Source organism: Pungitius pungitius, chromosome 13 (genome assembly GCF_949316345.1).
Source record: "Pungitius pungitius chromosome 13, fPunPun2.1, whole genome shotgun sequence".
Taxonomy (NCBI): Eukaryota; Metazoa; Chordata; class Actinopteri; order Perciformes; family Gasterosteidae; genus Pungitius; species Pungitius pungitius.
The window spans coordinates 8,039,108-8,061,202 of NC_084912.1; the positions used below are offsets into that span (position 1 = coordinate 8,039,108).

Genomic DNA, 22,095 nt, shown 5'->3' on the forward strand with positions numbered 1-22,095 from the left:
AAGCCTACACACACTTTATGTCCACGTCATGAGCTTATTTAGGAGCTGTAGCTCATCTAATAAAGCATGTTCGGAGGCCAAATTAAATTTGTCGGAAAGCCCTCTGCACACGTGCTATGGCAAAAAATCAATCACATTTCAATATGATTAAATAATATATGATTTTGTGAAATCACGTGACAAATAAGTGCGGCCGAGGCACGACTGCACACGCACACATAAGACATTCATTTCCTCCGTTGAGTTTGAAATAATTTCTATATTATTTATGAATAACAACATTCTGATGTAAATAAATGACAAACTGAACACAATTCTTAGTTAAGTTAGGTTATGTAACGAATAGACAGCTGCTCCCCAAAATACTTTGTCACGGTTTTTGAATTCACTGTATGATCCTTGGGGCGTAAATCATATTGATTTAAGCACAGAAATACCATTTAAACAGGATACATTTGATTGAGAATGTACAACTTAAAACAAGTAAATAACTACGCAAGACATTTACAGCCTTTCATTTTATTTATGAACCCACCATTAAATAGAACCCACACTGTCAATCAGAAGAAATACTGTAAATGAAAAAAAAAAAAAAAGAAACGGGATATTGCCAAAGTAAAATTCTAGTAAAAACCATAACAAAAATAATATTCTGTGTGCAACTATATCGGATTCCCCATTATTTATTTGTATATACAGTACAATAGTACTACTCTGCTTAAAAGTGAATATATTTGAAAATGTTTAAATTACTCAGAATATAATCAAAGGTTTGAGGATGAAAATCAGCATGAAAGAAATGCATCCAATTCCATCTGAGATGATTCTCATACCGGTGACATCATAGTTGGTTTCGACTGATTAAAATAAAGACAATATGTGAGTTGAACATCTACATCCTAGGGGATATAAAAGGCAGCATATGTTTGTAGAATATTTGATAAACAAATGTTACCCATGCATAGACTACAGTATGGCGTCTCGTCGTCTTCAGGAACATCACCACCGCCTGAGTTTGGCGAATAGAGGAGAAAACTCATCCAAAAAAGAAGCAAACACAATATAGGACAAGATAACAAGGGATGATGATTATTAATTATCAAGTATTATTAATAAAGAAGTTTCCACAACCATGCATATGATGATTATTTGGCAATACTTGTAATTAGTGTAAAAACAAAATGATTCCACATCACATTTAGATTAAAGAAAGGCCCAACAGCAACAAGGATTTACTATTGCTATAAGTCTCTGAAACATTTCACCACTTCGAGCCTCCTTTAATACTGCCAATGAGAAAGGCCAAGCTATGTGTTTGATAGTTTGTGTTGGGATCCCAAAATTAAAGAGAGCGTGTGGGGGAGAGAGAGAGAGAGAGAGCGAGAAAGAGAGAGAGAGGCAGGGGAAACGATTGTAAGCACAAGGCTGAGAGCACATTGAGGCTTTTGGAACCTGGAGTCTCTTTTACACGCAGAGACGGGGAAGGAGGGGAAGTTGCAGCTCTGTCCGATCTTAGCGAAAGTCCGATGTTGGAGGGGATATCCCAGAGTCGTTGGCTGAGTCGGGGCCGTCGGCTGACGCAGGGGAAGAGACTCTCTCGTAGATGAAACTGTAGAGACTGACGTCGGGTCGCGTCGTGCGACAATTCTTGCACATGGAACTGGAGTACTCGTTGAGAAGGTGGTACAGCCTCCCTGCAAGGCAAAAAAGGTGACAGGTGAGCATAGAGGACAAGAGAAAGTGGGAGAGAGTGGATGGTGCAGAGGACAATTGAAGAAATAAAACCAGACTATGAGGTTATACAGGTAGTCAGAGTACAAGCGAGAGAGACCGACGCCGTCTGACAAGAGCAAAGATAAATGAAAGCGTGTTTGGGCTCATTTATAAATCAAGCACACGTACGCACGCACGCACGAGTCATGAGCTTTTTCTCCGTCGCGCCACTTTAGGAAATGGATGGCTAGAGGGGAATTTCTCTGAAAGGCTTCAATAAATGTCAGTGGGAGAAAAATGAAAAGAGGGGGAGGGGAGAGGCTGGGGTCAGTTCAGCCAGTAATCCACTCTGCGTCTAAGGCTTGGCTGAGGAACGGAGATGGCCCATAAGGCGGAATGACTGAACAATGGGATGGACTGCATTCAGCTATTTATACGCACTGTCCCTGTAATGACGCCAGCAAGGACAACCTCCGAGTGCCGTGCGAGGCTCACAGGCCCCTCGCTCTGTGCCGTGGCCGGTATGAAAACATCTGTTTTTGTGTGTGATTCCTACCGACGGTGACTTGTCTCTCAGTGAGGAAAGTGTGTATTTCATGGACATCCCTCATAAGCTGAGCGTCTCCAAACGTGAAGTATGCCACGTCTCTCCCGGCCTCTGCAGCAGCCATCAACTGGATCAGTGCTGAAAAAGAGGAGCGGTTGAAAGCTACAGGGCAATTCTGGCAACCACAATTTACCATATTTGCATCATTAGTATCCATCAGTTTTAGAACACTATCAGAAATGTGTAATTGACTGCGGAGAAGAAGCTGAGAAAACGAAGCGATTGGTCAATAAGCTGGACATGGTAGGGCCTGTGGCAGAAAGAAACACGGGTGACAGCAGCAATTTGTATCAGAAGAGTAAATAATCCAACCCCAGTAGCAAAGCCTTCATCAACAGCAGTCAATCATTTAGCCGTCGCAAATGAAGGACCATTAAATATTTAACATAATGGATATTGATTCCAGATTAAAACACGCTAAACAAACATCATTTGCAAAAGGTCTATAATCTTAACAACAACATAACCGCTCAGGCTTATGTAACTACGACATCTCATAGTTCAACGGCGGGACATACCAAATATGCTAATTTCACGGCTTAAGGGCGGGGGTCCCCGAAAGCTAATATCATCCTCGGGGACTCAAGTCCAGCGGATCTATTCATTGTGTGCTGCAGAGGAAATTAACGGCTTCAGTTTTAAATTAAATTGTACGAAAAATGACCCGTGCTATTCCAATCCCAGTTGCATTAATAATGCAGGACATCCATGAGAAGATTTGGGTGTTTGTAAAGCACAGCCCCCGTTAACATAACAGTTCATTCGTTTGTGTTAAGACATCGACTAGAAAATAAAAAATAAAAACCAGTCAAAATCTGCAGTGTGGTTTACACGAGGGGGCGGGAACGGGCCCCGGCTTGTGAAGAGCGATGTTGTGTAAGCCCCCAGAGAACTGCATCTGTCTGGATTTATGGTGTCCCCTCCCTGCAATCAATTCCCCCTTTAATGGAAAACATAAATGTGCGTCAGCTGATCTATAAAAGGGAGGGACGGGGCGGGTGAGTGACACCCTGGGAGAGCTACTAATTGGCCAGAGGAGATTGGGAATGAGAGTCGGAGCTTCAATGGCTGCAAGAAGCCCTCCAGACGAATGGCTGAACCCGTCCGAGCAACTTGTAGTTACCGACAGCTGGCGAATCCAGTTAATGTTTAAATGTAAGCAATTGCCTTTATCACCTGACCAACATCAATAGTAGCAGTTCAGCTCTCCTGTCGTTTTTTGTTCCTTTCTCCGGATCACATACCTTTGAGCCGGGTGTCTCCACCGAAGGCCCCACAGCCCCAGTTCCCTGTGGCTACTGCAGAGAGGTGCTTGCTGTTGGCGTTGTTTCTGAAGAATCCACAGTATGCCTGCGATAAATCCACATCCATTTTTTCAATATTCTTTTGCACAACATACTAGAATTATGGAGGATGCATTGAGATATTTTATATAAAGCAGTATTGTTTTCAGTTTGAATGGTTTAAAGCGGGGGGGGGGGGGGCCCGGAACAATGTCAGCCTTTAAAGTACCCACAGGTGCACGTTTTGCCTGATTCCTCAACAGAACAAGTCGAACACTAGAATGGCGAGATGTTAAAGAACACAACCCCGAACTGTAAAGCATTGATAAAAACACTTCATTTGAACTCTAAAACATGCATATATGCGTGAAAGCAAACTCGAAGTCGTCATAATGTAATACACAAAAAACAAATTCACAAAGCTATCCGCACCCTGCAGCCAGGTACAGCAGTGTGTGCACTGGTCCTTCTGTTTTAGCGGTTAGCCCATCACATTGTGTATCTAGCTGCAGAATAAAAGGGTGTAAAAGGTGTTTGAGGAAAGCCTGATTCACCGAAAACACAAATGGACCTTGAGCATGCAGCCTAAATCGCCCCTTCAACAAATCCAGTTTACTTTAGCAGAATGCCCGAGTCGCCGTGGACAAAGACAGAGGTGAACACTCGCTCGTGAAGGAAGGTATGTTTCACCTGAAAGAGATAATGACCGTACCACTTCTGTTCAACAAGCTGTCGGTTGCCCTGAGATCAAATCACTGATCCTTAAATGGATATCTTTGCACATGGTACCTGATGATATGTCAAAGTTCACCATGAGCTTTTACTCAAAAACAGTACAATGTCCAGCATCATCTCCCCCTCACCTTGTTGAGTTCTCTGGTCATCTTCTCAGGGAGAAACTGCTCAAGGAAGTGCCTGAACTTAAGAGCATCGATGGCCACAATCTCCGTGCATCGTCTCTGCCAGTCGTCCCTGAAAAAAGAGCGACGGAATTGAAAATAATTGCACACTTTTTGTCAAGCTTCTTCTGACTGACCAAACTGTTATGTGAGGGGGGGAAAAATACCTGGCAGTCTCATCCTTATGGCTGTCCTTCCATTTGAAACTCTCTGCATAGCCGGAATATTTACTGTACTGTTCAGTACCTGCAGAAAAAGAAAGTATAGAAAAACACACAATACCTCAGTATTAAGTAGGAGCCCCCAGTGGGCCAAAATCTGTTCAGCGCCTTATTTCCTAAATTACATTTTGTGCCTTTTGTGCTCCCCATGTGGGTACACAGTATCAGCTTGTATTGGATTGTCATACATAAAGGCCATTGATTTAATAAGTAATCCGCTTTGGGCTTTTAAATAAAAAGCTTTCAGACATAATATGAAGAAAGGGGAAGAACAGAAGAAGCTGGCCTTGGACGAATTCCGAAAATGCTTTCCAAACATGAAACAGCCATGAATCATTCACTTTCCGACAGCGCAAGGCACCTCTGTTATTATGAAGTTAGCCTTTTTACATTCTGTACTGGTATGTGCTCACGCTGAGAGAAAGTTTCAATCTTTTCTTTAACGCAAATACAGCTGTTCAATTCTGAAAACGACGCCTATTAAAGGGTCCAAACATCTTGCATTGGGGATGAGGAGGTTTCACTGCACCTCAATAGAGAGCAGGTGCTTACCATTCGATTAATATGTACTGGCTGAGTTCCGTATGCTATTAGAATAGACCAAATATATTTTTAAGAGCAATGTCGTTCCTTGAAAGTATCTCTTGAAGCGCAGCAATTAAACTCTGCTTTTGCTTTTTACTCATAATTGACATCACTTCATTTTAAGCATGTACCATCTGGTAATACTTGAAATCAAAGTGTGAATGAGGATTTTTTTGTGCCATTCTACGTAAAAGCACGATACAGATAATGGCCTGTTCTGGAGCCAAGACATAACCCGACGATGACAGTAAAACTGGGCCATTTATTATACATGGCTTCGCTCAAATGAACATTTATTTTAAATATCCACTCAGTTTTTCTAGTGACTCAACAAACAGGCTACCCATATCACGCTCTCCATCAACAGAGTTGTCCTCCTCCTTCACCTTGATCCTATTTATCCTGGCAACCGCCCACAGAAGCCTCCTGGCATACAGGCTTCCGTCACAAGATTACATCGCGCGCCTCTTACTTCCGATCCAAAACAAACTGATGTGACGTGGAAGTTCCAATTGCACGGAAATAGCCATGTTAGGACACTTAGAAAAGACAAAAAAAAGAGCGAGAGTCTAGGAATAGAGACTTGACTTCAAGAGAAAACACTGAATGCGTGCAAAGAATATTCTGCAAGGTTTAAATTAATCTATGGCATAATTGGCCATTCCATTAGTGGAGCAATGACCTTAGTGGGGCAATAAATTCCTTTCTGTCCAAATGTAATAAAGTTAAGTGGACAGGAGGAGGAGGGAAGGAGGGAGGGAGGCAGAATGATGGGAGGCAGGGAGGAGGACAGTGACTAACCATTGAAGGTGACCTGGAAGGGATGGGAGTTCCGGAGAAGATAACATGGCGCCAGACAAGAGACAATTTTTGGCTGGCTGGAAGAAGCGCCCTGAACAAGAGCGAAGTAAAACTCTGACTGAACAGCACTGGCTGTGTGTGTGTGTGTGTTTTGTTGTATAAACACTGTGGACCAGAGGGGATGGCATTCATTTGTCTCTTCCTTTTCTTTACTCTCTTGTTCCAACGGGACAATGCAACAAGCAAAGCACAGTAGAAGCTATGCGGGGTGCAGACATAAAACACAAACTCTTATTTGTTTTGTCCATGTCGGTTAGCAACCATTGACATTATAAGAAAATCTGGTATCGGTACCCAGCTTTAGCTTCTCTAATGACAAAAGTGTAACATTTCACACAAAATGAAACTCCTCTGTACCTCCTTCCCCCCACGGCTACAACCTTCAGCCTATCACGCCCTCATTTGCCCCTCGGTGGAGGCGCATGTGTTGCCCTGGCCAGCTTTGCATTTAGCATAATAAAATACCGCAGAGAGTGTCGTCCCAGTCGAGCACCCCATCCTACCCCCCCTCCCCCTCCCCCTCATATGCCTCTGCTCTGAGTCACTGTGACTTGAACAAGCTGCAGAGGTGACGTAGCCTCACTCGGTTTCTCTCTTTACTTCAAGTAACCCTCTCGTCCAGGTGCGGTAAAGTGGGAAAAGATTGAATTGATGTGAATCAGGACCAACGTCAATCGGCCTGCCCCCTTGAAACTCCTGGATTTGGTACTAAAACCACAGCTCGTGTATCTCTTCTGCTCGGCACAAGTTCAAAGAATTAACACAAGCAATGAAGAGCATACATTTGGGAGCAACATTTATATTTGAGTTTCTGCAGGCGCAAGTTATAATACATGCACTCAACAGATGGATTTATCAAAGCGGATAATGAAGCCTCTTGTGTCATCAAAAGCAAATCTGAAGGCTCATTTTAATGCCCGTGTGTGGTACAGGCAGCAAAGCAGGACTGTTATGTGAAATATTTGCTCTGTCAAGCTGGATAAAGTGGCAATAAAATAAATATGATGCAAACATAAATCCACGGACTCAACAGAGAATATTTTAAAATGTGGTGAGGGGGGAGGGTCAATGAGGTAAAACTTTTACATACTCAACAACAACGCATGAATGATAAAGTGTAATCTGAATCAACATGTGTGTATTTGATTAAATCATATTAAACATATTTGATCCCACTGCGTCCACCACAACATGTACGTTATCTCAGTAACTGCAAATGGATATTGGATTAAAAATGTGCAATATAGAGATATAGAGATAGAGCAAAAGCATGGCCAGAGGAGGAAGAGGAGGAGGAGGAGGAGGGGGGGGGGGGGGGGGTTCACGACACAGAGAGGTTGACCAAAGCAGAAGGTTGAAGAATAGAGCAATTCTGCTGGAGAGGAATAAAGGGTACCTGGGCAGTCACACGTGGATCAATGCAATAGATTTCCACTGTTAGACGAGGGGATAAATGAATGGAGCCCAATAAACACACAGGGCTCAATGAATGAGAGGAAATAAACAGCGCTGGTTCAGCCAATGTTAAGTGTAATAATAGAGGCATGAGAGTCATGCGTGGTTTCTAGGTAAACTTTGAGGTAAGCTTGCAAAATATCAAACGACGCCCCGCATGGCATGACAGTGCATTTCATTCAGAGGGGTGGATTCACATATCGGGGCTATTTTTTCTGCCCAGATCGTAACGATGCACGATTGACGTCATCCGAATCTTATAAATAAATCACCCTGCCGCTACCCGGCGGCAACCTTCAGGTCTGAAAAGTCAAGCCAATGCAAAATGCACATTATTCCTAACAGCCAATGAAAGGGGAGTAGTGAATAGTGGAAAATTAGGGAATAGTGAAATCCACTGTTTATTAGAAATGTTCATTTCTATGACCTGGCATGCCCAATCCCGTGGATATATACACTGACCAGAGAGCTACATAAAATGCTCATTGGCGGATAGCAGCAGCAAAGAAATATACCTTAGCAGCAATGACACACTGTCTGCTCTACAATGGCTCCATTCGCCGCACTATGTGGGCCAACACGTACCACGGCACAGGAAGTCTGAACTGGGTGGAAACCTATAAATAACCTGCCCTAATAGCTAGTCTCCATATGAAAACATTACTGAATGTGCGTGCGTGCGTGTGCAGAACTGTGCACATATATACATGCGTGTATATTTTGCTCGTCGGCACAAGGACGGGACTTGGACGAACGGAGATGAACTGGCCTTCGGGCTCGGCTCCCTTTTCGTCCGCAACGATCTGGAACAACGCCTAAATAACTGCTGGTGCTCCAACTCGTGCTCCAACTCGTGCTCCATCAGTCACACCGCTGCTCCGAACCCAATGGGGGGAAATTCACTGTTTTCTGGAAAAATGTCACAGCCTCAGACTGAAAAACGGTGCCGACTCTCAACTCCTCCATTTCATACACAGATGCAAACGGCCCCGGTGGGTGCAAGAGGTCACAGTGCCATGAAAACACCAAGATAACCGGACCACAACCCTCAGTCATGCAGTCATCCCACGTGTAAGTTTTAGCGAACCGGCTAAGAAATCCTCTGTGCCAACCAAACTTTAAAGACCAAGAACTTGTGTTCATACGCCATTACTTCACGTTTTTTCATTTTCGATTCTCAATATTTTTCTGTGGTTATTATTTAATATGACTTGCTATATACTACACCGTTATGTGTTTGCTTGTTGTACAATAAAAGAAGCAGGGAGCTGCTGACAGAGGAAATTTATCTAATTTGGTTTACTAAAAGTGAAAGAATTGTTTCAGAAGGCCAGTAATTAATATCATCCTCAGTAGTATCCAAAATATATGTACTACGCATGTGCGTGACTACGTACCTGTCACAATGAGGCATTCGTTGCATTCCAAAGCTTCAGTGAAGAGGCGAGAGACAATGAGTTCGGGGTTGATGAGAAACCGGATCTCTTCCTGGACCAGCCCAAGTCCCGTCACTCCGCCGCCAACAGACCTGTTTGCAAAGTCCACCTAGTGGAATAATATTAGGAGTCAAATTATGATGACACAATCCCTCAGTAATATTTACTCAACAACATTAATATATTGCCTTGTCTACTAAGCCAAAGCACTGTGAGGTTTAGCTACAGTGACTATAGATATTTGTGTGTGTGTATATACACACACCCCATATGATTAGTGTCTACTTATCATCTATCCCACCGCTGTGGTCATTTAAAGCAGATGAATGACTAAGGATCACTGTACTGCTTCCTGCTACTGAATAATCCAATCAGGAAGTTGAAGCAGAACACATGAAATGTACAGAGATAGTTCAGAAATTGATATTGAATTGAAATCTTCAGTTAAAAATCAGCAGCCATGAAGAATCTGCGTGAATGTCTGCAGACTGACTCTATTTGTAATCATTTTAAACCACGTTTATTGCCATTTCCTGTGTTGGCTCACTGTTTACTGATGTCTCCACTTTATGTGTGCTTTAAGTGTAACAAAGTTCTCCTTAATGGAGCCAAATATTAGGTGTAAGCCTGCTGCTTTGTGCCATTTCAGCCCACTCCTTGTGTTTGTGGCATACAGAGAAATCAGATTCCATCACAACACTGCTATGCCAACAGGCTGTCAGGGGTGAGGGTTCTGCTCACTGGCCCACAGCTGCGTCAGACTCTGTGACAGCGAGTGTGTTTGCATGTGTGCATGTCGTCTAACCAGTAGCTCGACTTCTCACCTCCTTCACCGGTTCACCTCCGATCTAACTCCAACTCCTCCTCCTCCTCCCCCCCCCCCTTCAATCTCACCTCCTGACAGAATGACAGCACACTCTGCCCTACATTTTCTTTTTTTTAAACTCAACACGCAGCCCAGCGTGCCGAAGTAGCCATCAATCCACCTGCAGGACTTGTGGCCCACTGGGTCGCCCCAAGTGAGATGGCCCACCCTCTACATCTTTTCCCTCATCCTCCACCCAAGGGTCTCATCCCCCCCCCCCCCCCCCTTCCCCTGGCCTCTTCTAAACTGCTCAAGTGTAAAGATCAGCTGTCAACTGGGATAAAAAAAACACACTAAGTGTCCCTTTGTCTTTTGAAAGCTTTGAAGGCTTGATGATGGTCATATGTTATTCAGTAGGCTTGACCACTACAAATGCAAAACACGTACGGTAGTTACAATCCGACGCTCTGCCCGACATTTTGTTTATATTGAGAAAGGGAAATAATTTAAAAGGGGAAGTTCCCCAAAGATTGGAAGACACTGCCCTGAAAACACACCTTAATTAGGCCAGGCTGATTAATGACTTCTGGATGGCTTTATATGCACAATATGCTGCTGTGCCAACAAATTCCTACCTGCAGCATCCCATATCCGTCATCCTCAATTGTCCCCTCACAAGTGATGTGTAGGCGTTTCAGCAGAGTCTTGGAACTTCAGAGAAAAAAAAAAAAGATATTATATTATATAAAAAATATTTACTGACCCAAAACATAATGTCAATAAATATTGGACAAATTTGAAAAACCAATCTCCAATAATAGGGATTGTGCTCCATCATTAAAATGATATAATTATTAGTAGAAGCTAATACCTTTCCCAGTTCGGGGGAGTGTTCAGAGTTTGTCTTGTGAATGTAACAAGACCCTTGGGCTCTTAAAAACAAATAGAAAATGTTAATCAACTGAAAAACATGGGAGAGCATTGCAGAGAAACAGTACATGCAGAATCACGTGGGGGATTATTAATGCTTACTGGTCTGTGTGACTCTCCTGAAGTAACACAGCAGAGTTTTCAATTTCTCAATTTTTTTTGGTGAAGTACCTTCAAAAAACCTGAAAAAAAAGCAAATAGGAATTTGAGCTCACATGAGATTGTAGAGTACCAATTTTGTTGAATAGTATATTTAATATTTATTTTCTTTTACTTAAACTATATATCTGATATATATATATATAGATATAAGTATTAGCAGATGAGAAACATGGATCTTTTCCTTTATTATCTACAGCTCAGTGCATGACCATGCCACAACATGTCATGAGTGAGGTCACGCATTTAAACCGGCTGGATGTCTCTCCATCTACCTCTGTCCTTCATACAATGGTAAGGCCCAGGGCCGTGTTTCAGTTCTTTAGAGTTACCATAAAAACTAGGGTGGCCTGAGGAAAAGGATGAGGAGGGAAGGAAGGAGGGAGGGAGAAAAGAAAGCGTGAATCGGGTGGACATTTTAAAAATCACCCCATACTGGTACTCCCTCTCCAAGCGACCTGCGCTGATGATTAATCACCGTTAAGCATTCATCTTAGTCTCATGCCACTCTCTGACCACACCAGTAAAGAAATAGAAACCAATGAAGGTCCAATGAAAATGATATGCACTGAAAGGAAGGAATAGGAAGAAAAAGATGTATTAGGTAATGCCAGCATATCAAAAGTCATATAATTACTTTATCCTATCCACAGTAACTTGCTGTGACCCAGGAGACATACGAATTCTGACAGTTGCATATGCACCCAAAAGGTTGCTTTTTCTTGCAAATAAAGTGTCACAACTTACGGTCACATGGTTCAGAAACAAGACCAAAAATGTATTTTTTTAATAGTGAGCTTTTGTCTTGCTTCCAAACAGGCTTCCTATGTCATCTTCTCATCCAGAGGAAAACACGCTGAAGAGATAAGTCTGCTTTCTGTCCTCTTCCTCGAAATCTATCCATCACTTAACAGAGGACAAACCTTGACAGTTCTGCCAAAACAGCAATCAGCAGATTGCTTGCTGCTCCGCAGACAGAGCGCTACTGTAGCCGATAAGCAAAGTGACGGACACCACCTCAATTACAGGGGGAGGGGGGAGGGTAACGATCCAGGGCCCGTTTTAGACTGCGCTGGTTGTCTCGTCTCATCTTCTCAGAAACACTAAGACACAACCCCCCCCCCCCCCCCCCCGCTTGCCCTTTCCTGTATTAAACTGCGGAAAGTCTAATAGTGAAGGTAGGCAGGCAACCAAGTGCTGGTATCAGAGCAGCCATCCCTGCAAGAGGAATCAATGCTGACATTATTACAGAGCCCTCTTCACTTAGCGGGCCACTAACATTTGATGTGGAAGCACGTGCACCTGCCAAGATGACTGATTGTGAGAGTAACAATTAAGATTCAGATAAAATGAGGGAGTTGAAGGGGTGGGGAAATCCCCCATAATCAATATGACCATTCCTGGGAGTCATAAAGTAATACTGCTCGACCCCCGAAGGTGGAGCAGATGGCTAATTGGACTTTGGATAGCAGGTAGCAGCCATGCAGATTGTAAAGTAATATCAAAATGATATTAGTACTATACCTACCCTTTATATTTTTCAAAAAGGTATTGCCACAACAACATCTCCAGCCTGTCAGGCAACAACACTGGAAGTGATTCCACACGTCACGACGGAGGAGACGCGGCCACAAAGAAATACAGGGTAATTGAGTTAAGGTGATATCTGGACAATGTCAAGTCAGTTTGTACTGAGGTTGTATCACCCATACACAACATCCGTAACCTTTATCAGCTTCCTCCAACGTCTTAAGAAACAATAGACAAGCGTGACAACAACAACAACACAGACCTCCTCCAACGGAGAACAAGCGGGACCGCGAAGACAGACTCCAGAATAGTGTGATGACACGTGACACCAGCACAGCAGAGGCCCCGTACCTCAGTCACGACAATGTGGACGCGACTGCGTTCATGCATCACCTCCCTCCACATTGTGAGAAGCCAGTGAAAGATAGATAGGGGTGCTGTGCCTTGACAAAAAAAAAAACACCTACTGGTTCCGAGTAGGTACACCGCAAACCCCAATTTCACACTCCCACTCTGACTCCCACTCCCACTCAAAAGGGCATGACAGAGACATGAAGCTCAAAGAGACTCTGCCCACGGTCCCGTCCTCGAGGCCAATAGGTGACTGTCACTATACAGTAGACACCAACAGTACAAATACACAAACACACAATCCCAGATCACTGTGTGTGAAAATACGGATAAAAGCTGAATTAATAGATGAATTCTGTCAAGGTTTTTAAGACAGTAGTGCCCCCTTATGGAAATCAGAGAGGTGGGATCACTAAAACCAGAGCTAGTCAATTGGAATCCTATCAGTTAATAAACAATAATATTTATCCTTGAATGCATTTTCAATGCAAGCGTACTGCGAGTGGGTCAGACGCTGTCAGTGCAACACGGGATGCTCTGCAAAAACGGCTCCCGGCCCCCGGTCTGACCGCTTAGTAAGCTTCTTCTTAAAGCACGATGAGGCCACCTGAAGGTCGATATCGGAGTCTCAGACCTACTCAAGTCTCGTGGGGAGAAATGTCCTTTTGTGAATAAAAAACAACTGGAGAACCCTCAATTACCGGTCGTTGTTTAGCTCCAGAAGGACAGCGTGCCTTTACCTGTAGAAGTTGATCTCGGGGTAATTGCAGTACTCCGACTTGCGGGAGTTGCGTCGGGGGAATGTGCAGAAGAAGGAGTTGGCCAGGAGACAGGCTATTTGCTCCTGAGAGAGGGTGAGGGAGTGGTTCATCCTGGACTTCAGAAGGGGTATCGGCTGAAAAGAGAAACAGAGAACAAGAGAGGTGACAAAGAGGCCCCACCTGAGGGACTGGAGGTCAGAACATAGGGACGGAGAGAGAGAGACGCACGAGACACACAGCGCGAGGTGACGTGTGGTTCTGATGGCTAAGGGGGGGAAGATGATTAGTTTAGCAATCTAGCAAGCAGAGGAGACGGGGAGAGTTCCATTAGGTAAATGGGTGGTAGTAATTAAGGTCCTGGTTTCCTCGCCCCCCCCCGGGGGTCCGTCGAGTCAGACACACGGGGCCCATCTATCTTCACTGATTAGGGCTAAAGAGCCTCCCAAGGCTGTGCAGTTAGCAGATCAATACCGGCTCGAATAACACACACACACACACACACACACACACACACACACACACACACACACACACACACACACACACACACACACACACACACACACACACACACACACACACACACACACACACACACACACACACACACACACACACACACACACACACACACACACACCTCGACGCTTAATACTGCCATCTAAAGCGGAGAGTCGGAAAGCTTCATTGGCCAACCGCTACAAATGATTCAGAGGTGGAAAATCGGAGGCAGATTCCCCTCCTGTGGGTAAGCGTGAGCAGTCTTCAACGTTCCCCAGAGTGGGAGCTGATCTAAGATGATTCGATTAAACGGAGGAGTTTGAAGTAGATAACCGAATCACAGAAATACCGATCGTGGAATTTTTAAATCGCTATAATTGATGACAGAACCAAAATGAAGACAGATGGGGTTGACATTTAAAATATCTGTGACACGGATCAGCTCAATTCTCTGTGAGTCAAAGAGAGGGCCCCTGCTTGTCAAAACACATCGCCGGGAGGAGACGCATCGAATGTGTCCGAAGGAACGGACTGACTTTATTTATTTCATAAGAGGAATTTCCCGAAGTGCACAAGCATGACACATCGGATGGATGAGTGGAAATGAGAGCTCTTCTGTCGCAGCCCTCTTCCCTGATGAAGCGGTTCATGATACGGCCCAAAACCGGAGACTCATTATCTGCCGGTTGTGAGTCATGAGCTGATCTTTTATTTACTGCCACCATCTGACCATTTGATCTCTGTTTAACGGCAGTGGCTCACCATACGATTGTCTCAAACAACACAACATAAAACTGCACTTACCATTGTGCAGAGGACAGGAGCACTGAGGGCTAGGTCAACCATAGCTGGTAGTACAACATCAAACAGGGGTTGTAACTCTGATTGGTCAAGATACTGGAGAGAGGAACAAAAAAAACAGCAGGTTGGTTAGATGGGATCTCTTTGCCTCAGAGCCACTAGTCAGAGTGAATGATTAGATCTGAAGTGACATATGGGTTTGTAACACCACTGATCTGGTCTCATTGCTTTCTTTTATAGAGGACAGACAAATTTAACAGTTTTTATCTCCGGGTTATATTGGCTATACTATACCCTTACATTGGTTTCAGGAATTCTATGGATTCTTTAATGATCTTACAAACCCTGGAATACATGGTACAAAAAAGAGAAAAAATTCAGACTTCGATAAAAGAAATATTCATGAACTAACATCATTATCAAACAATACTAGCAATAATGATAACGCAAACTTCAGCAAGAAACAGAAGGGAGATGTATTGATTTAAGTGGTTAGTTACGTATCATTTTGTATCCGAATAAATGTTATTTATATAAATTGATTCAAATAATGTCTTAGTTGTTCACATCACATTCGATATATACGCTGCGTTACCCTTATCTTATAGAAAACTGTTTTTGGGCATCGCTCTGAACAGCCCACACCCCATAACCTCTATATCTGTTCAAACTACAAAATACAATGACACAAATCAATTTTTCTCGGGTTTATTATTGTCTTCAGAAAACCTGGCCGAGAAGCATATGAGGAGCAGCCAAATATTTCACAAAAGCTTTAGATGGTCTAATAACTGCTTGAGACCGTGTCAGAGGTCATGCACCAGTAACCAATATCTAATCTCAAATCTCTCATATCCAACGGGAAAACTCTGTCGGTTGAGGTTTATAGTTGTTTTAGAGGGAACTTCCACACCTCAGATATCAATAATCCCACCACTTCAGCGGATAAAGAAGAAAAAGAACTGCTGCAGAGCTGCTCGCTACACAGAAACCTGTTCCAGAAGAAACTACCATCAATCTGCAAGCGAGTCTGCCACGGCCGAAGCATCCATTCTCCAGCCTTCAGCTTACCTCAGCATCCACCTGCAATCCCCTCTAAAATAAACACCCAGTTATTCCATCATAGACCCAGATTTACAACCCAATCACTTATGAGTGTATTGGCTTACTCATCAATCACTTGCCTTATTCTATTGAGGTAAGCAATGGGGGGGGGGGGGGGGGCTGGTGCTGATTAAATGGACTTCTGGAGTAAATGCAAATGGCCAGTTGGGATGAGAGTGACAGGGTGGCTCGAATTTCAGCAGGAAGTCTTCGGTGGGTGATTCGGCCCGAGGGGCATTTGTACGGCTGCGGAGCAGGTCTGAGTAAATGCTGTCACAAGTAATGAGGGGGCAGGCATCGTAAAGTGCTCTCGTGGGACTAATAGATGGTAGCTGGTGATGCGACAGGATGAGTGTAGAAAGCGGACTCCCAGGCCTTTTCCACAGCTCCAGCCGCCGGGCCACCGTGGCAACACACGCAGGTTAGGCAGCGCACGAAAAACCACACCTTCACATGCACACGTGTGACGGGACGCTCCACAAGCACCGCTGCGGAGGCTGATGATCGATCACACTCCTATTTTTCCATCCATTCGCGTGTTTATATGAGTGACTTTGATTTCCTGGTAGCTCCACTCGCGCGAGTCACAAGTTCACAGGGGAGTGAGAATGTGTAACAGTGGTCTTGCTGCAGAGTGTTGAGGTACGATGGTACCATCAGCTGTGTTTACTTCTGGACCGCTTTCCTGCTCGTCAATCAAGACGTTCATCAGACAGTGACACAGTGACTGTTGAAATTGGCAGGGGAGAAACACCAAGACAATTTACAGACAAGCCCTGATTTGGATAACTCCCATCCCATCCCAGCCCCCCCCCCACTATGGCTATTACATGTTGAACGGCGTGTCAATCAATGGCCCACAGGCAATGTACCTCGTGACAATTACCTCCATGCTGCACAAATGTTGCTCCAGATTTATTTAAGTGAGAGAAAGATAAATAGATTTAAAAAAATAAAAAGACATGAGTGGGCGAGCAATAAAAAAAAAAAATTCTATCAACTACTAATGAATTGGATTGTCCAAAAAATGGCAAACGAGTCCACGAGATTCTTCACCAAAATATTCTCTGTGTGGTACATCTTCTGTAGAATTTTAGAATTTAAATGCTCCTTCATCCTCATCAATGAACTAATAGAAATGTAACGGGATAGAAAGCAGTCACAACCAAGCGGTATTTTGCACCTGTACATTGTTACATCCGTTATCAACTACTGCACATAACGCTGACATGTCTTTCTTCTGCCAACACCATCCCTCGTTGCTAAATTCCTCTGCAGGAAATGAATGCAAGGAAATACTGGGGACGGGGCAGCGAGTGGCGCCGCGGACTCAAAAGACTCCTGGAAGGGCGAGTTCTCTGCTGGCAACAGTCAGCGTCCTTGCAGATTTAATGGGACCTTTTAATTCAATTGGATTAAGCTATAAAAAGGCTGATGGAGCTAATGATCTACCGAGCTCTCTGCTTTACTCAGAGAAATTATTTTAGAGAGGGGAAATATAATTTACTAAAGGGCTGAATTTTGCTGAGTAATCAACGAGGAGAAGAACATCACGTTCAGACGACTATCTGACTGGACCGCAACAAGAATGAAATGTTCCCACTTAATTGGAAGCGCTTCATTGGAATAATGTCCTCGTTCCTAATGGCTCCAGCCAAGAAATGAGCCCACCCTGAAAGAGTTGGATAAAAAACAACATGCTTTAATACATGTAGGTAACCAAATTAGGTGTGTTTACTATCCATTCAAAGGCCCTGTCTCCTTTGTTTTGGCCAATTTGGGTGTAAATATGTCATTTAGATAAACTCTAACTCTACTTTAAGTCCAGTAGGCAATTACTAAAAATATCATCTAAAAGATATGGAAGGAATCTTTGCAAAAGGACTGAAGCTTTTTGTGGAAATACTAAATTATAGTAAGCCATAACACCGTGACAGTTAAATAAATCCTCATCCCACATGGGAGGAAGTTTCTATCACAACAGGTATGTGATTACAGTCCATAACTGTCTTGAGACGGGAAAAAGAAGTGTTAAAAAAAGAGGAAGTAGACAGAAAAAAGACAGTCATTCCCCTGGTTCACCAGCAGCATCTGCTGCCGCCATGCTCCGTGCTCCTCTGTCCTAACTGAAGCATTTTTGCTCCCGTGAGGCTCCCAGGTACGGGGAGGGGACGGAGCACACTGATGGAGAGCGGGCTCCCTTTGCAACAACAACAACTCCAGTAGAGTATCATTAAGGTTCTTTTTTTTTTAAAAAGGACATCATTAATCATGGTGAGTTAAACAAACACTGCCAGGTTTACTGCAACTGTCAGAGCTGTGAGACACACAAAAGGAGGTGTTATGAGGTGTTTCTTTAGAAGTCAATTAAAATAAAAAAAAGCAAAATCTTGTTGTACTGCAGATTGTGGATTTAGGCTTTAAATGTTAGTATTGTTTCTTTAAATGAGGTTTCTCTCCCAAATGATTGGATTTAAAAAGAATACGTTTCATGTCCGGCAAAGATTCAAGATTTGTTGGGACGATACAGTTCAAGAACTTCGGGAAGCGGTATTCTTCCTGGTTGGTAGAAGAAAATCAAATAAAAAACAGGTATCAGTGATGTTTTTGACAGCTTACCTCTGTGCAAAGAAGGTTCAGAGCCGTGAAGTCCCATTTCTTTGCGTGGGCTATGTTGTATCTTAATATAGCGTCCTGTAGAGAGGAACAAGACGTTATTTATACATTTAAGACCATTTACATGTACAGCAACAGAATGATCGCAGGTTTAAAGCACAACAAGTTTTAGGATCTCAGATTAAGGATTTTTAAAAACAGAAAAACAGTTATATCTTTTGTAAACTCTGCCACCATGTGGTTGTTTGTGGAACATGTTTGTATATATTGAGCTACTGACAATACACATCAGAATGATTTTCAGCTCTTAAAACTTGAGTCCCACATTTTGGTAAAAACTATTACTTATCAGACATATTCCGTACTATGGTGGTGTCTCTCATCACTTGGTCTCTCTTTTTCGGTAGTCACTGGTTACAAACTTAACCATGTTCATCTCTACTGAATCGTGGAAAATAGGAGCTGGAAGAACAGAGGTCAGAACTACTCCAACCAAACAGAGTGAACACAGTCCTCACAAGATGATGGCTGTAATGTGCGACGTTGTTGTTTGACAATATAAAGAGGGGCTGTTTTCTGTGGGGACATTTAATGAGGACAAAGAAGACGATTGGGACTAATTCAGCGGAGTCCACTCCAGCTCCAGTTGTCTTACCCTCACATCCAGAGAACTTTTCATCCCTCCCCGCAAGGAAGTCTGGATCAGCTCCCAGCGACTTTGAACGCCACCGCCATCCTGATGACACATCGCCCTTACTTCAACATTCGTAAAGTGACAAACACTGTTGTGGTACACTAGTATATAAGCATGCAAAGTTGGGATGCACTAGTATACCTCAGTCTCCATAGGAAACAGATTCTTCTCAGAGCAGGGCATCTTTACGGCCACGTCGTCCCATGCATCTTTAAACTTGCTGGGATATGGAACAGGGACCTCACCCTCTCTGAGGAAATCTGTCTGTAACAGAATAAAAAAAAAGATTTTTTTACAATGAATTTTCCTCTTTGCCTATCGATAAGATGCAACTGTTAGATTTGAAATGCTTTAGGAACTTATTACAAGGTATGGTCAATGACGTGAAATAAAGAAGTCAGTTAATTTAGCAAATTTTATTACTAACTATTAAAAATAAAAAAATGAACAGATGCACATGAACATTAAACCGGAAACGTACAGTAAAACAATGGGAATTCTGGCCCTAGAATTGTTTTACCAAAACTCATTTTTTCCTTGAATCCTGAATAAATATCATCTGTCCTGCCTTTAATGTAGATGTGTATAATTTTCTTAAAACAATAATAAAACAGGGCGTGATTTTAGGGGCTAATGGAGAGAATCTTGCCTGGGTGGCAGTGGTCAGTTGACGGCGTGTTCTTCACCACATACTACACACAAAGAACACAAAACGAGCAAGTGGGCGTTTACTCACCCGGACTGTGACAGTGTGGTTATGCGTTGCTTTCAGGTGAGGTAGTGGGGGGGCACACTGGGGCATTCGGTTCAGCTCATCTATGGGTGTCCCGAGCCATCCTCTGTCCATGTAATGCAGCGCGAATGAAACGAGGGAGAGAAGAAAAACACAACAGGGCAGAATGCCACACAATTACTGAAGAAGACTGAGAACACGGTGGAGGTAGGGCACCACAGGAAAACCAATTCACTCATTGTGACAAAATGACAAAAAAAGACTGACACAGAAATTGTTCACATGTACCTTTCAAAAAGTTCTCCTGACTGGCTTCCAATTAAGTCCTGGCTGATTTCAGATGATCCACCGTACTCAGCCTTCTCGGCATCCTCACTTCCCATGTTGATGTTTTCTTTAGCAGAACATTCAGAATCAGAGTATTTGACAAACTGCTGAGAGTCCTCTGCACATGCCGTGCCGTCACGATCGTCGACCAACGCGGTTTTAGAAACGGGGCTGTCTGGACTCAACATCTCCACGTCATAGGGAGGGGTGCTGACATCCTTCCTGGGACTAATTCTAAGACAGAGGGTGAGTTTGGGATTCGAAGAGTGTGCAGCAACACAAGTTGTTTTAACAGGGTGATGACCAGGTGAAGATGACCTTTTAGATTTCTGCCCATTAGACGTGTGCGTTAGAGCTGCGTCACTGCTGCTTCCCGTAAAAACAGGTTCATCCGGCCCACTGTGAGAACCACAATCCAACGAAGTCTGGGATGCTGCAGCAGCTTGCGTGCTCTCCATAAGTGCACAGTCTTTCGTTGCGTCACTGCTTTGTGGTCCACAAAAGAGCTCGTCTTTTCCATCCGCTGAGTTTGTTTTTGAAACATCCTCGTTGACGCACTCTGACTCGACTTCAGCGGTCACACTGGAACAAGACAGAACGAGAACAAAGCGAGAGAAGGCCTTGTTAGGAGGCTGCATCTGCCCCCTTTTTTTCCCAGAATGCCCCTTGTTGACAAGTATCTCATATGCCCAGATGGCTTATCTATAAACTTACTTGGAACAAATTGTGGCAGGATTGATTTAACTTACTATTCTTGAGAGTCCATCCCTTCCTCCGGCGTCTTCAGCAGGTCAGACAAGATGGATCAACGATAGCTGCTTAAGAAAGAAAAAGCAAATCAAGTATCAAGAAGCTGCGACAATCTTTACAATGATGTAGAAACATCTAGTTATAATGTAGTTATATCCTGCCCGTGTTGCTGTGACAATGGAGTCTAAAGTTGTCTCAAGTCTGGTGATGGACGGAAGATACAATCAAACCTTCAGTGTGGACAGCCAGCAGTACTAGTCTTTTCTTTCGATTCGGCATAAGTGATAGGTTTCATTTCACTATTATATCACGACGTAGGGCTCCTTCGGGGCAGGTTCAACAAAGCTACAATTAGCCAGCTAACCAACCACAACACACCGTTTGGTTTAGTTATCTTCACTGAACTAATGTTTGGGCTATCAACCATAGATGTGCGGTGGGTATTTCCCAGAGGTTTGGGCAGTAGCTTACCGCTTTGATGCGGAAACATTTTGCAAGACAAAAACATCAAGTCATCTTGAGCTAACTTAGCTTTGATTGGCTAAAATCAAAACGTTAGCTATTATTTGCTAGCACCAGTTCGCGTAGATAGCGCTGACGTAACTTAATTCAACCACAATCAAGCTAGCGGGGCTGTGTCCATTAAACGAAAAAATACAACTTACAAGCATGTCCTTCTTTGTGTAAGACTTGTGATCTATCTGCATTACATTATCATAGTACATTGCCATATACAACCAGCGACAATTCTCTCCCCGACCAGATATCACTTCAAAAGTTATTGTGCGGTCATTGGTTCACATTTCCTTCTTTGTTGCAGACAGTTCCTGTACGTCAACGGCACAAACACTCGGACCAATCACACGTTTACCAGAAAAAAGAGGCGGGATGATGAGTGGGTATCATAGCAACATGGCCAAAAAGGAGTTTAGTGTCGTGAAACCATTAAAGCGGCATTAGTTTACTAGATGGG

The 22,095-nt window shown here is 43.5% G+C and overlaps 1 protein-coding gene across 2 annotated transcripts; it reads right to left on the reverse strand.

The window, feature by feature from the left end:
* Nucleotides 1-499: 499 nt before the first annotated feature.
* Nucleotides 500-21,965, reverse strand: parga (poly (ADP-ribose) glycohydrolase a). 2 transcript variants are annotated; one of them, XM_037465725.2, is made up of 18 exons: nucleotides 21,788-21,965; nucleotides 21,122-21,187; nucleotides 20,334-20,954; nucleotides 20,049-20,151; nucleotides 19,454-19,576; nucleotides 19,274-19,354; nucleotides 18,622-18,696; nucleotides 14,902-14,994; nucleotides 13,576-13,730; nucleotides 10,898-10,977; nucleotides 10,737-10,797; nucleotides 10,501-10,576; nucleotides 9,022-9,169; nucleotides 4,670-4,748; nucleotides 4,467-4,575; nucleotides 3,565-3,670; nucleotides 2,270-2,398; nucleotides 500-1,694 (listed from the first exon to the last, which is right to left on the reverse strand). In XM_037465725.2, exons 2-18 carry the CDS (start codon nucleotides 21,136-21,138, stop codon nucleotides 1,513-1,515), a joined length of 2,238 nt encoding a protein of 745 aa, XP_037321622.2. In that variant the 5' UTR covers nucleotides 21,139-21,187; nucleotides 21,788-21,965; the 3' UTR covers nucleotides 500-1,512. The 2 variants fall into 2 exon arrangements, with proteins under 2 accessions (XP_037321622.2, XP_037321621.2); XM_037465724.2 differs by having other exon boundaries at nucleotides 21,122-21,190.
* Nucleotides 21,966-22,095: the final 130 nt, after the last annotated feature.